We start from the raw sequence: 12,721 nt of genomic DNA, 5'->3' as shown, positions 1-12,721 counted from the left end.
CATCTTGAAACATTTGCTGATACAACAGTTATTTTGTTTACACCTACGTATTTGTCAGTTGTGCTAATTCACAAAGGTTAAATTACAGAAAATGCTGTTATGCCAGATTTCTCTCTTGAAAGGCTACCTACTCAAACCCAACTTAGTGTAACTCATTTTCTGTTACTTATTTGCTCTGAAACACTGCAGATATGTGGCAGTTCAACAGAGCAGACTAACTGAGGGTGGCAAATATCCATGGGCAGCATCATTCTATTCTTACTGCCTCATGTCTTACAGATTTTTAACTTAAGTCATCTGAACCAGTAGAAATTTCAGCTTTTACTCAAACTGTATTTTTGTATTTAACTCTCCAATGTGGTAAAGCTGTGTAGTGGATAAGATGACCTTTTTTTTTACTTCCTGAACAACTGTATTGTAATTATATATTTATGCTGACTGGGTAATAGTCAGTCCAGTACTAATCTAACACATCCAACTGAGCCTGGTCAAGAAAGGTTAAGCAGGCCCTTCAGCATCAAATACAACCAAAAGGTTTAAAAAGATCTGTGACCACAGTGGCAAATACCTTGTAGTTACATCTGAACAAGATGCATTGATGTAGGTTTCCCCAAAAACTACAAGGAAAGTTCCTTTGTGACAGTCTGGTTTAATATAAGCTGTACTGAAATTCTGCTAGAGCTTTGCTATACACAAAGAATAAATTGTAAAATTACTTTTTTTAGGCATCCCTTCAGTTCCTGTATCTGTTGGTACTGACCTTCCTTAATTTTCAGTTCAGTAATAGCAAAGGAGACAATTAAAGAAGCTTTAATTGGAAGCTAATGGCACCTGTGTTTTGATTCATGTGCTTCATTCTGTCTTCCTTCCCCAAAGACTCTTTCAAAGACTGACTAGAAACTATACAGAATATGAAGGTTTATTTCAAAAGAATACATTTGCAAGAATACACATAAATGCACTCAATGTAACAGTACCTTCTGCAAAAATAGGTTACATAATACCCAGTAATGAAAGAACAATTGTATTTCTCTACAAATTAGGAAGCAGAGATAAGAGCCTGGACAACCTTCAAAATGGAGGTTATAGTTGTGTATGTTGTGATAAGTAGCTAACTTTAAAGCATGACACCACAGAGCTAATGTTGGTAAATCAAACTACTAGCACACAGCTGCAAACTATTCTTTTATACAGGATTAACAAATATTTTGGTTCCAATTTTTTTTTTTTTACACAGCTTTAGTGCCTCAGGGAAAATGCTTATCAAAGATACACAAAAACTATCCAAAAATTACAACATAACTATTAAAATGCCTCCAAAATTGAGAGGAAAGTAATCATGTTAAATTAAAAAAATTTAACCAGGACTTCCAGACAAGATTTCCTGTTTTTAATCAGAGAAAGTTTACAAGAGATTTCAATAAGTTATCTTGAAACCAAGCAGCTGTAGATCTTAGAATCTTCGTGGAGGTCCACCTTTAAATGGCTTAAATCCTGAGCCACTTCCCCTCTGCATGGAATTGCCTGTGATCTGTACAACTCTATTAATTGGTGAAGAGTTACTGGAAACAAAGGTTTTAAAGAAAGTATTAAGTATCTAAACTCTTGGTGTACAGGTAAGAAGAACATTGTTATTTCTCATACCACTCTTACCAAATGTTAAAGAGACTTGAAACCTTGCAAAGAGACTTTGCAAGAAGTCACTTGCTTTGTGCAGGTGAACAATACTGCCACGAGCAATAGGACAATTGTAGAACCAATGGAAAGAGGGTTTCTATATTGTGTCACAGCAACCCATCCACAGAAAGTGATGCTGCTTGCACTGAGATTTCCTAAGCACAACCACAGCTTTGAGAGCTCAGCAGGAAATTAAGAGGAAGGAATAGTTTTTGTACCTTGTATGTGGAGACATCATGCCACCTCCTCCACGGCCATCTCCCATTCTCCTTGTGTCATGATACCCACTTCCTTGAGAACCAGGTCCATGCCATTCTTTTCTTGGTCCAGTTTCCCGACTGTGCCGTTCAACAACGTGTCTGTCCTCGTTATAGTGCTGGGGAGAAAGTGATCCTCAGTCTCAGGCTGAAAGGCATCTTTTGTTTCCAACAAAACCCAAGCTTTTCAAGCTCACTGCTTATATACAGTACACAAAAGTCAAGCATCTCAAGTTTTCAGTCCACAGGCAGCTAACCCATGTTTACAAGAGTCAGGTTAAAAATAGCCCCAGATAACAAAAACCAAGCAACCAATTTGCAGTGACTGGCTGGCTACACCAGAGTGAAATTCCATTAACTCATTTTGACTTTCAATTCTGCACTGACCAGCATGTTCCATACAGCCACAGAAACACTGTTTAAAAAATGTTTAGGATCTTGCAGCATGGAGCATTTAACCTATAGACTTTAAAGAGAAAGTTTTTCTCTTGGTAGCATGTTACAGTTCACAATTACAAACTGCACTGGAAGCAGCAGGCAGTGAAAGGGAAAGCCCCTAAAAATGAAATCAACTTCTTAAAAACCTAATCAGCACCTCGTTCAGGATTTTGTTCTGATCAACCTGAACTGGGTACGTTTTCTGCAATTTCTTGACTTCTTTAAAAACCTGACAAAAGAGAAACCTTTACGATAAAGCAACCAAAAATAACCAGAATACTTGCTAATGATTTATGTGATGCAAAATCGCACTGGAAAAATGACCATAGAGCATTTTCCAGTCTCACTCATGCACACAAACACAAAAAGCTGACTCACTTGTCCTCCACCTCTTTCTCCCATCACTCCTCGTTCTCCTTCCCTGCTGCCATACCCAGAGGCACTGCTACGGCTGCCAGGAGGTGCCCCTCTCACGTGTCCAGACACTTCTCTTCCTGATCGATCCGGCCTCTCACCTCTGTAAAAATTGCTTTTATCAAGATTTTGGGTTCAGTATAATAGAATCAATATTAAGTCACAGCACAAGTAAACTTCAAAGATTCCTTTTTTGCTTTTAAGGTTCTCAACAATTTGCAGTTAGCAACTTTGAAACATTCTTCTTGATCTGTGTGTCTCTAAATAATTAGCTTACATGTAATTTGCTTACATCAGCACTCTTGCACAAAAACCTCCTTATTATATGTTGCTAGAGATGATTAAGAAAAGATTGCTGGGAGTCAGCATCAAGTTTACAGATGAGGTTTAGCACATGCAACAACCTACACAGTTTTTTTGGGAAGTGATTTTGCTATCCTCTAGGAGGGGTCTGTTCTCCTTTACAGACAATCCTTTAGGAATTACTACTCTATAGTAGATACATAGTAGATAAATGCTACAACAATCAGTACTTTCACTAGTTTGTTAGTTAGCCAGCAAATTTACCTGCCATCCCGTTTGTCTGTGCTTATGCTTCCCTCACTCTTCCAATTTGTTTGCCTAGGTGGATTTGAACCAGTCTCTCTTGGATGTCTCCCATGTGGTATTTCAGGTCTATCATGAATTATCACTGTTCTTCTGTCATCTCTGTCCCCTCGCACTTCTCGTCTGTCTGTGTCTCGAAGTTCACTTCTTGGTTGGGGTGGTTCATTTCTTCTGGACTCACTGAAATTCTTTGGATATCTCTCAAACCCTGGATCTTCTCTCCGTGCTGTCGGGCGAGTCTTTTTCACTTCACCTTGATTTACAAAACGTTCTCTCCTAAGTTGTTGGAAGTAGAAAGAAAGTCAGTGGCTTGTCTCCTGTTTTGCCATTTCTCTGCACATGTAAGCCCACGTCTGAATATACAGAAGTACTATATTTATATGTTTATTACTGTATCTGTGAAATAGATCTCAAAGATCTATAGTTCTCTCTGTAAAAACTCAAGGTCTTACAGCCAGGTTAACTCTTTATGCATTTATCTGTTCCCATTTTGGTTAGTGTAATTTAATCAAGTGGAGGGCCTCCTTTTTGGGTAGTATAAAGCAGAGGGAATGCCAGATTCTCAAGTCAGCTAGAAAATAGAATTCTACTTCATGGCAGCATAAAAGCAGAAGCCCATAAGTTATAACTATACAGTCTTAATGGCTAATGGAGATGTTTAATGGAAAAATGCAGCTGGGTCTGGAACTTGCATTTATTGCAGAGTTGCATGGACCCAGACAAATGTGACTCAAGCAAGTGATGCTTTTAACTCTCATTATATCAGTTGCTTTTAGCCTCTTTTCTTAAGGAGATGAGTTACCAAGTAGGACAAATCCAATCTATTGGAATCTACTTACTGCTAGATATGAAAGAGGAATAAGGGCAAAAATTCTTTTGAAATGTCACCCAAGAAAGAACACTAGGCAGCTAATTTTCATCCTCACAGAAACACAGACTGGATTCCATGACGTAAATAGCCAGTGCTGAAGACACAAAAAATTTCAGGACACTACTGCAATTACTGCAATTCTACTGCATCAGAACTGTATAATGCCTTTAGAACCATTTAAAATTTTGAACAGTTGATAGTGGAAGCCATAGGGATGTTGGCAAGCAAACACCAGCCCTATTATTTCAACTTACCTATCAAAAGAAGATGATGGAACAGAAGAACCTTCTGGGTATCGTCCCCGTTCTCTGTGATCAAAATCATTAAACCTGTTCTGCTGGCGACTGTAATCTGAACCATGACCAAAACGTGCATCTGTATCAAGAGCCATCTTCTTACTCTCATTCCAGTAAGGGTCATCTCTCCTTCAAGCAAAACAAATGAAGCCTCATCAGTTACATGTATCCAAATCAAGGCCTAATATGCAGAAAGTTATGTAGTCAGTTATGTGTTTTACAGATCTTCTTTTCATCTTTAAAATGCCACTCACAAAGGCACTCTGAACAAAAAAATTTAAGGGGAAAAAACCACCACCCCTCTCAAGTGCAAAATGAAGTTTAATAAACAGAACGGAAACCAACAGAAACATTACTGAAACAAAATTTTGTCTTGAAATAATCAAACAAAGCAAAACACCCACAAGTCAGAACAGCTTTCTCAGGAAAGAATAGTGTAGGAAATGTCACAACCTTGCTCACTAGAAACATTCAGGCACAGAGTCTCTATGACATGTGTATGAGATATTTAAGTATATAATCAGTAGCCTTGAAAAATGAAGCTCTCTTTATTCCTCTAGTGGAGAAATATTAGTGTTCTGCTACTGTATCTACCATGATGACTTACACTTACTTCCATTGTACCACTGTTATGTCAGTTCTATGGCTCAGACCCTCAGTCCTATTCTTACCACCAAATAAAAACTAATCTCAGTTTAATTCATGTGGCTCAGACAGCACATGATACATGTCATTAGCTTCAGTAAAAACTAAAAGCTGTCACAGACTACTTGAACCATCCATTTACCAGAAATGTGAATTCTTAACAAAACTGAAATGTCTATCATGAAGCCTGAAGAAGAGCTTTTCTAAGCAAATGCACTGAATTGTGTTGTTGTCACAGTTTAATGAGAGATGCAAGAGATTGCATCCTCCCCTCCCTGATAAAGAAAGAAGAGTGAATAAGGGACAGAGACCACTAGCCCAACCAGGACAGTTGTGCTTTTCATACAGTAATTAATTCAAAGGATGCTTCTCTTATTTCAAAACTCCCCAACAGACAAGGTATGTTTCACACTTGGCACAAACTGGTGTCAAAAACCAAATACGAGAAATCCACTTCTGGAAAGAATTACTTCAGGTACAAATGCATTTTCAAGTCTGACACAAGGCTGCTAGCTGCTTCTTTTTAACTTAGCACTGTAAAGCAATGGCTTGAGAATGAGTTACCTGTGATCTACATCACGTGGACGTTTCAAAGAATTCCTCTTTTCCTGTTCATAACGAAGCTGCTGCTGTTGCCGTCGAAGTTCCTCCCTTTCACGAGCAATGCGCTCTGCTTCTTTTCGACGTTCCTGTCATGAAAGGGAAGGGTGAACACACATCACAAAACAGCTCTTTATCAGCTCCCCACTGAACAGTTAGCAAGCATACAGAGTTAATACTTGATAGCATCAGCCTATCTGATACAGTTAATCCCTGGATAGCATCTAAGATTAAAAAGCGTAAGGAATGCTTCTCTAGAAGTAGACAACAGATCTGGAGAAGCTATTGGCTGTCAGACAGAAATACCTCCAGGTAACATCTTGTATTGCTACTGTGTTTGTTGTCCAGAAACACTTTAAGTTTCCAGTGACATTCTCTAGGAAAATCTACTGAAGTTATGGGAGATTAGCATGAGCAAGATATGGAGAGACACTGCATAAACCAGTAGCAATAATCTGCCAGCAAATTACTCACAAGTCAAGCAAGATAAAGAGTACTGTTATTGTACGCTGTGGATAATGTAATGTTTGGCTGCTTTTTATGGCTTGGGTGGAAGGGTGAAGAAAAAAAATCCACTGAAAGTGCACACAGCATTATAATCCAAAACTATATTCCACTACAGTCCAAAAGATAAAATGCATACCTGTTCAATACGAACACGCTCTCTTTCCAAACGCTCCCTTTCCATCCTTTCCCTCTCTAGTTTTTGTCTCTCAATCTCTAACCGTTCCCTTTCTCTCTGCAAGCATTCTTCTCGCTCGTGCATTATTCGTATGCGTTCCCTCTCCCGTCGCTCCCTCTCAGCAATTTCTCTTCGCCTAAAGAAAAGGGTAAATAATAAAAAGAGGTAACAGACTCACCTGAAAAAAGTGTCATCCAAAGCGAACATCAATTTATGCGCAGACATTAAAAAAACTTTGAGAGTAAGCTCTTGACAGAGGTCCTGGTATCAGAAGTCTACTCGTTTTAGCCTCAAAGAGCCCAACTGGTTTTATGTAGTTTACAGAACCATTTAAGCAGCCAGCAGATACTTGGAAAAATTTTATCAGGAATCATCACACTTGGTGCATTTTATGCTGGACTCAAAACTAAACATTGCCTTCTTGCAGACAACAACTGCTTAGCATAGAATGAGGTTTGGACCTTAAAATACTTGCTATTTTAGCTCTTGCTCTCTCTTCAATCCAATGAAAAATTTACTTATTGTTTTCCATCAAAAAATTAGACAGAATAAAATGACCACTCTGACTTGCACAGGTTAGGTTTACTTGTCAACAACTTCACTTTTCATTCCTGACCTCCTATAGTGTACAGCTTACAAAAAGCAGGCAAGACATTTCTTCTTCTTAAGTTTTATGCCTGCTGATAATTCCTATGCTCAGGAAAAATGCAACTAACAACACAAGTAATTCAAACTATCCTGTGCAAAGTTTTGTACACATAAAAAGAGCAGAACAGAGGACTGTAGTCAGTCCCTTCATATTTAAAGGGACAAGGATGTCTTATGCTCGATTGGTCATTTAGGTATGCAACAGTTCTTTGTTTAAAAAGAAAACCAAAAAACCTCCAAACACTACTTACACATCTCCCAGTCAACTCATCTTTAGCAACAAAACCCAAAAACTGGCATGCAGTAACACTTGGATTACACAAAACCTCTACCACAAACACTACCCTACGTGAGTACATGTTTTGGCTACTCAAAAAAAGACACAAAAGTTTTGGGGTCCATTAGTTCATACAAAGGTACTGTTAGGTAGAGTCCCAGACTTTAACATCCGAGTAAAACACTTCACAGAATGCATTCTAATTAGTTTGCTTAATAAAATATGTGATCAATTCATGTATAAAATAGCCTTTAGCAAAAAGTTGAAAAACTACCTTCGGAGTTCAACAGCTCGTCGTATTCTTTCCAACCGAACCATGTGTTCTCGCAATCTCTGTTCCTTCATCTTTTCAAAAGGCAAGATATCCTTTCTACCCCTGTATTCCCTGAATTTCACTTTATCTTGAATAATACGATCTTTGTTCCTCAATATCTGTGGCTATAGATAGAGATCACAAGGGTTATTTCAGAAGTCTCATTCATTTAGGGAGATTTCTGGATGCTGTGTTCAAGTATCATTAACTACTCAGCTATCCCAAAACATACGAAGCTTCTATCTGAGCTTAACAGTTTGTGATAATTTATTGACTCTTCAGGGAAAATATCAACTCTAAGGTAGTATCAAACCAGATAAGGATTGCATCAAATTTATATACTTACTTTATCAAACCTTCCCCTTCTAACTGTCCTAGTGTGGCCTGGGTCTCCTTTTGTTTGGTCTAAAACTACAACTTGACCTGGGCTTTTACCACCTAGAGAAGAAAGAAGAAAAGAAAAAAAAAAAAGAGAAAAAGAAAAAAGAAAAAAGAAAGTTTAGCACATGCACACATCCGTATTTGCCTATTACAGATTATCCTTGGAGAAATTTCTACATCTCTATGTTGAACTGTTAAACTGTTACTGGTAGGAAAAGCATACCAGCACATGTCTGTAATTAAGTAGTAACATAAAATATGGAAGCTTTAACATCATCTCTTAAGTAATAATAATAGCTGTTTCATTGTCTGGTTTCTGGTAAGAGCAAGAGCATGCCCCCAAAACAAGTCAGACACACAGATTCAACAGGAGGAAACATGGCTATATTGCATACTTATTCTTTTCTTTTCTTCAGTTTTTTTAGTGGATTCTTGATTAGGGCCACTTGCTCCATTATCACTCTTCTCATCTTTACCTTCTGTTTTCTTGGCTTCTTTACTTTCTTTTTTTTCAGATTTCTCAGACTTCTTTTCTTCTTTTTTGGTTGATGGAGTTCTTGTTAGGAAAGAAAGACAAATACAATGAGGAAAATTCAACTTAAAGGACTTTCATAACTTGAGACAATACATGAAATTTCTTACTTGCTGGCTTTATCACTTGATGTAGTCTTCTTATCTCCTGTGCTTCTACCCGAAGAAGATTTCTCATCACTTTCCTTCTTCAACTCCTTTTTGGAGGGATCACCTTTCACCTATATTTTTTTTTCCCAAAAAGCAAATAGGTTAATACAGATTCCTGTATAAGCTGGTCTGTTTTGGGAGACATTTTCATCTTATTAAACCTACTTTTTCAACAGAAATTTGTTGTCCATGCAGCTCTGTTCGGTGGAGGTGTGCAATACATCTGGCCACTTCTGTACTAGAAGACATTGTTACTATGCCATAACACTTTGCCCCTGGGCTTCGTGCATTTGTGACCACCTTGGCACCAAGCACCTACATAAAGAGGTAAAATTTAGGTTTTGAGGGAGATATTTCTAGTACAGAAGCAATAATATTCTAATAATATTTTGCTCCTAGTATATAAAAGACAAAACCACCCCAACGAGAATAAAAAGCTGACCTCACTGGAAAGCCTGACCCTTGGATAGAATTCCAAAGGAAGCTGCAGCTTTGAGAACATTATCCCAACTTTCACATGAAGCCATATTAATGCTTATGTGCTGTTTTGACCAGCCACACCCTCATGCATGTTATCTAAATGCTTTTTTTGACAGTCACCATTAAAATACATTCATGGAAACAACACTGTTCTGAATTTGATGGCCCATCTCCAACAGATGAACCCCGACAACAAGTCAGTAGCTGCCAATTTAAGGCAGGAAGATATAAACAGTGTTATGTTGTAACTTAGTAAAATATCCAGTTCTTCAAAGGCATCTATCCCATATGCAGATTAAGCAATTTTAGCAACCAGCTCTTTGACACTTGCTACTGAGAAAGCATGAAGCTTCATGTTCCTGCTCCTTGCTGGAATTACACAGCTACTGGAGCCAGTCTTCTGGTGTAGTCATGCTCTAATGCAACAATTTTATCTTTCTAGCAGCCTGTAATAGTACAGTAGTTTATAAATTAAGTGTTTCTCAATTAATTTAAAACTGGGAAGCTAAATAAATACAGGTATCAAGCATCTTTACAGCAAAAAGAGCAAGTTAATTGGAAGTCTTAAGAAAATACACTCTCAGGTTTCAACATTTGTGAAGGCAATAAATAAAATCACCTACTTCATTTATTAGGAAAAGAACAACCAAAAATCTGTACACATACTTGATATGCACAGTGCTAAGGTTCTAAGTAGTTTCCAGGCTGCAATAATGTCACAACTGCACAGGTTGTGAACATGAATTCACATAGTTATGTGTAACTCCCTTGAAAAAAATGAAAACAACTGCAACTGTTTTCAGAAGGCTGCCTAGCTTGTATTGATTCTGCACTGTTCTATGGAATCTGTATTTTAAATTAAACCATAATCCAAGAAAACAGACTTAGTTTAAGCAGCCTGTAAAAAATTAAGATATTAAAAGAGCCCCTGCAGGAAGAGACATCAACTGTTACATATTTTACCTATTTTCCCATTCACAAGCCCTGAGAACACGTTATAAAAGAGTCACCCAAAGCAGCTGAAGACAGTTTACATAGTGTTTTTACTATTGAGCACATTATCTTAAATAAAGTTTCTGCAAAAGAACATCATCATATAAAAAATTAAAAAATTTTAAAAATTAAATCTAGTCCTGATCAGTCGTATTTGTTACACTTCTTTTGTATTTATCTTATCTCAGTGGAAGAAAAAACTCTTCTAAAACCCACATATGGGTTCTCCCTGAACTCTGACTTTAGATGCTGAAAGTACAGGGTTTGTTTAGATTACACTGGTCAGACATTCTATCTCAGGATTTATTTGAATTAAGTATTTCTCAATTTCTCTAACTGAATAGAGGAGGGAAGAGACACACACAACACACATGGCATCACACCCCATGAAATACCTTTCCATATTTGCCAAAGAGATTTTTCAAGTCAGCAGCTTTTGTGTTGGAAGACAGTCCACTAACCCACAGGTTTCTAGTTGAACTTCCACTGCTACCACTGACACTGCTTGCACTTCCTGAAACAAGTTTTACAAAAAAGCCAAAAAATTAAGGAAGCAAGGGTACCATGAATATTGAACTAAACTGTTGCTGAAAAGAGAAACTTAGCCTGTTACCTTTAAGTAACTGTTTATCCGGTTACCTTTCTTGAAAAGAATTCTATATAAAGAAAATATATACCATAAGATTTCATTCATTTACCCATGCATTGAGACCAACATCTTGGCTAACCCATACTCTAATGACAGAGCTAGAAAAAAAAATGACAAATGTTAAAGGCATGCTTTACCCTCATTTGGGTATGTACATCTAGCTTCACCTTCTGGTTCTCATCAATAACTTCCATCCAAGAAAAACTTTTTTAGCATCCAACATTTGTTCACCAGTACATCTTTACATGACTTGAAGTACCAAAGAGATGGCAGAAAGGTAAATAGAGGAGACTTAGTTAATCCTAGCCTCCAGAACAATATGGTTAATTTCCACAACTTTTTGAAATATCAACTTTTTGAAATATCAAGGGTTGGACTTGATGATCTCTGAGGTCCCTTCCAACCCGGCTAATTCTATGATTCTATGATCAGCCCTCTGTCCAGAGCTGCTTTTTAAAAATGCCACTGGATGTAGAACTGGATGCAATTCATCAAAACAAAAAATACTAAAGAAAAGCTAGAAAAAACTTTCAGTGCCTTCAAGGCCAACCACCCCCTTCCTCATGTATGCAACAACACAATCAAGAGATTCGTGTAATCTTACTCCCAGCATCTTTTAGTCTTGCATTATTTAGTTTGGTTTGCTGTGTGTGTTAAAACGTAGCCATATAGGCAAGACCAGAACTGGATCTCCAGCTAAACAGTTGGAAAAACCTGCTGGTATGCAGAGTTTTAAAAGTTATTTTAACCACTGTGCAGAAAAAGTGTTGTTTTCTTTCTAAATGCATCAAGTGCAAAAGGCAACAAATGTCAGTTACCATCAAACTACGATTTATCTTGATAATCCCAGATACCTTGATAAATTGTGATGCACTTGATAAACTGTGCTACATTTAGACAATCATTAAAGAGCCACCACACTGGCTTTGGCTGTGTATTTTAAGACAGGCTGATGACAGTTATTACTACAGTTATGAGAGCAGATCAAAGTGTGATTTGTTGTATCTTCATTTCATTGCTAGCATGTAGCTATCATGAACAGACAAATATCCACAGAAAGACTGAGTTATATCTGCCAAGAAAATTTCTCCTCAGAAATTTATTGATCAGGTGAAGGTCTGTTCTTCCATTAGTGATAAGCAAGAGATTCTGGGACTAAGGTTTCTGGCAGAGAGCTAGGAAGCCAAAAGGAGATACAGGAGCTTATACAAATGCATTTGTTCAACAATGAAGCATCAGTAGACTCGTGACATTAACATGCTCTTCATCTCCACTGTGTGTTTGTAATCATAACACAGAGGTTATGGTAACAGACTGAAACTCCAAGATAGACAAATAGGTCTGACTTTAATGCACTACACAGCCACAAGTGCAATTTTGCTAGCTGGCATCTTAGCTGTTACACTTGTTTGAGAGTTCATTTTATTTAAAAATGAGCTAAAATTAAGACAAAAAAAAATTATTGGTGTTACGTTGAAGTAATTGCAATTATTTTTCACTTGTTCTGTATGTAACACCAACACAAAGCATGTAAGTTAAGGTAAGCATATCTGAAAATCACACCTTCTTATCAAAACAAAGACTTAATAAATGTTCAGTGGAATTTGCTCCTAGCAGTGTTTTGAAATAGGAGAATGTATTTTCATTGAGTCCTTAGAATAAGTATTTCCAATCCTAACAAGAACGTGGCATAGGGAGAAAAAAAAAAAAAGACAGACATATATAAAGCTAACAACTACTGTGACTACTGTACCTCTAGCACAATTTACTACAGATGGATGAATTCAATTATGTAAGACATTTTAATAAATGC

General features: G+C 37.4%; 1 protein-coding gene across 11 annotated transcripts in view; it reads right to left on the bottom strand.

Annotated features, from left to right (window-relative positions):
* The window catches only part of SLTM (SAFB like transcription modulator), a 34,578-nt gene that overhangs the window by 9,114 nt on the left and 12,743 nt on the right, over window positions 1-12,721 (bottom strand). For 2 of the 11 annotated variants that reach the window (XM_071755063.1, XM_071755069.1), the window contains exons 9-21: window positions 10,655-10,773; window positions 8,952-9,101; window positions 8,748-8,857; window positions 8,501-8,661; window positions 8,071-8,162; window positions 7,686-7,849; window positions 6,448-6,622; window positions 5,769-5,893; window positions 4,518-4,688; window positions 3,354-3,668; window positions 2,751-2,889; window positions 1,896-2,053; window positions 904-1,562 (exon numbers count right to left, since the gene is read on the bottom strand). In XM_071755063.1, the coding sequence (XP_071611164.1) occupies window positions 1,454-1,562; window positions 1,896-2,053; window positions 2,751-2,889; window positions 3,354-3,668; window positions 4,518-4,688; window positions 5,769-5,893; window positions 6,448-6,622; window positions 7,686-7,849; window positions 8,071-8,162; window positions 8,501-8,661; window positions 8,748-8,857; window positions 8,952-9,101; window positions 10,655-10,773 (1,988 nt within the window). In that variant the 3' untranslated portion in view covers window positions 904-1,453. Of the gene's footprint in view, window positions 1-903; window positions 1,563-1,895; window positions 2,054-2,750; window positions 2,902-3,353; window positions 3,669-4,517; window positions 4,689-5,768; window positions 5,894-6,447; window positions 6,623-7,685; window positions 7,850-8,070; window positions 8,163-8,500; window positions 8,662-8,747; window positions 8,858-8,951; window positions 9,102-10,654; window positions 10,774-12,721 lie in introns of those variants that run through there. The other 9 variants (XM_071755066.1, XM_071755068.1, XM_071755059.1 and 6 more) reach the window with 6 other exon arrangements.

This window comes from Heliangelus exortis, chromosome 11 (assembly GCF_036169615.1).
Source record: "Heliangelus exortis chromosome 11, bHelExo1.hap1, whole genome shotgun sequence".
Classification (NCBI taxonomy): Eukaryota; Metazoa; Chordata; class Aves; order Apodiformes; family Trochilidae; genus Heliangelus; species Heliangelus exortis.
The sequence above is the reverse complement of the archived record's forward strand: the minus strand, read 5'-3'. Positions and strand labels throughout refer to the sequence as shown.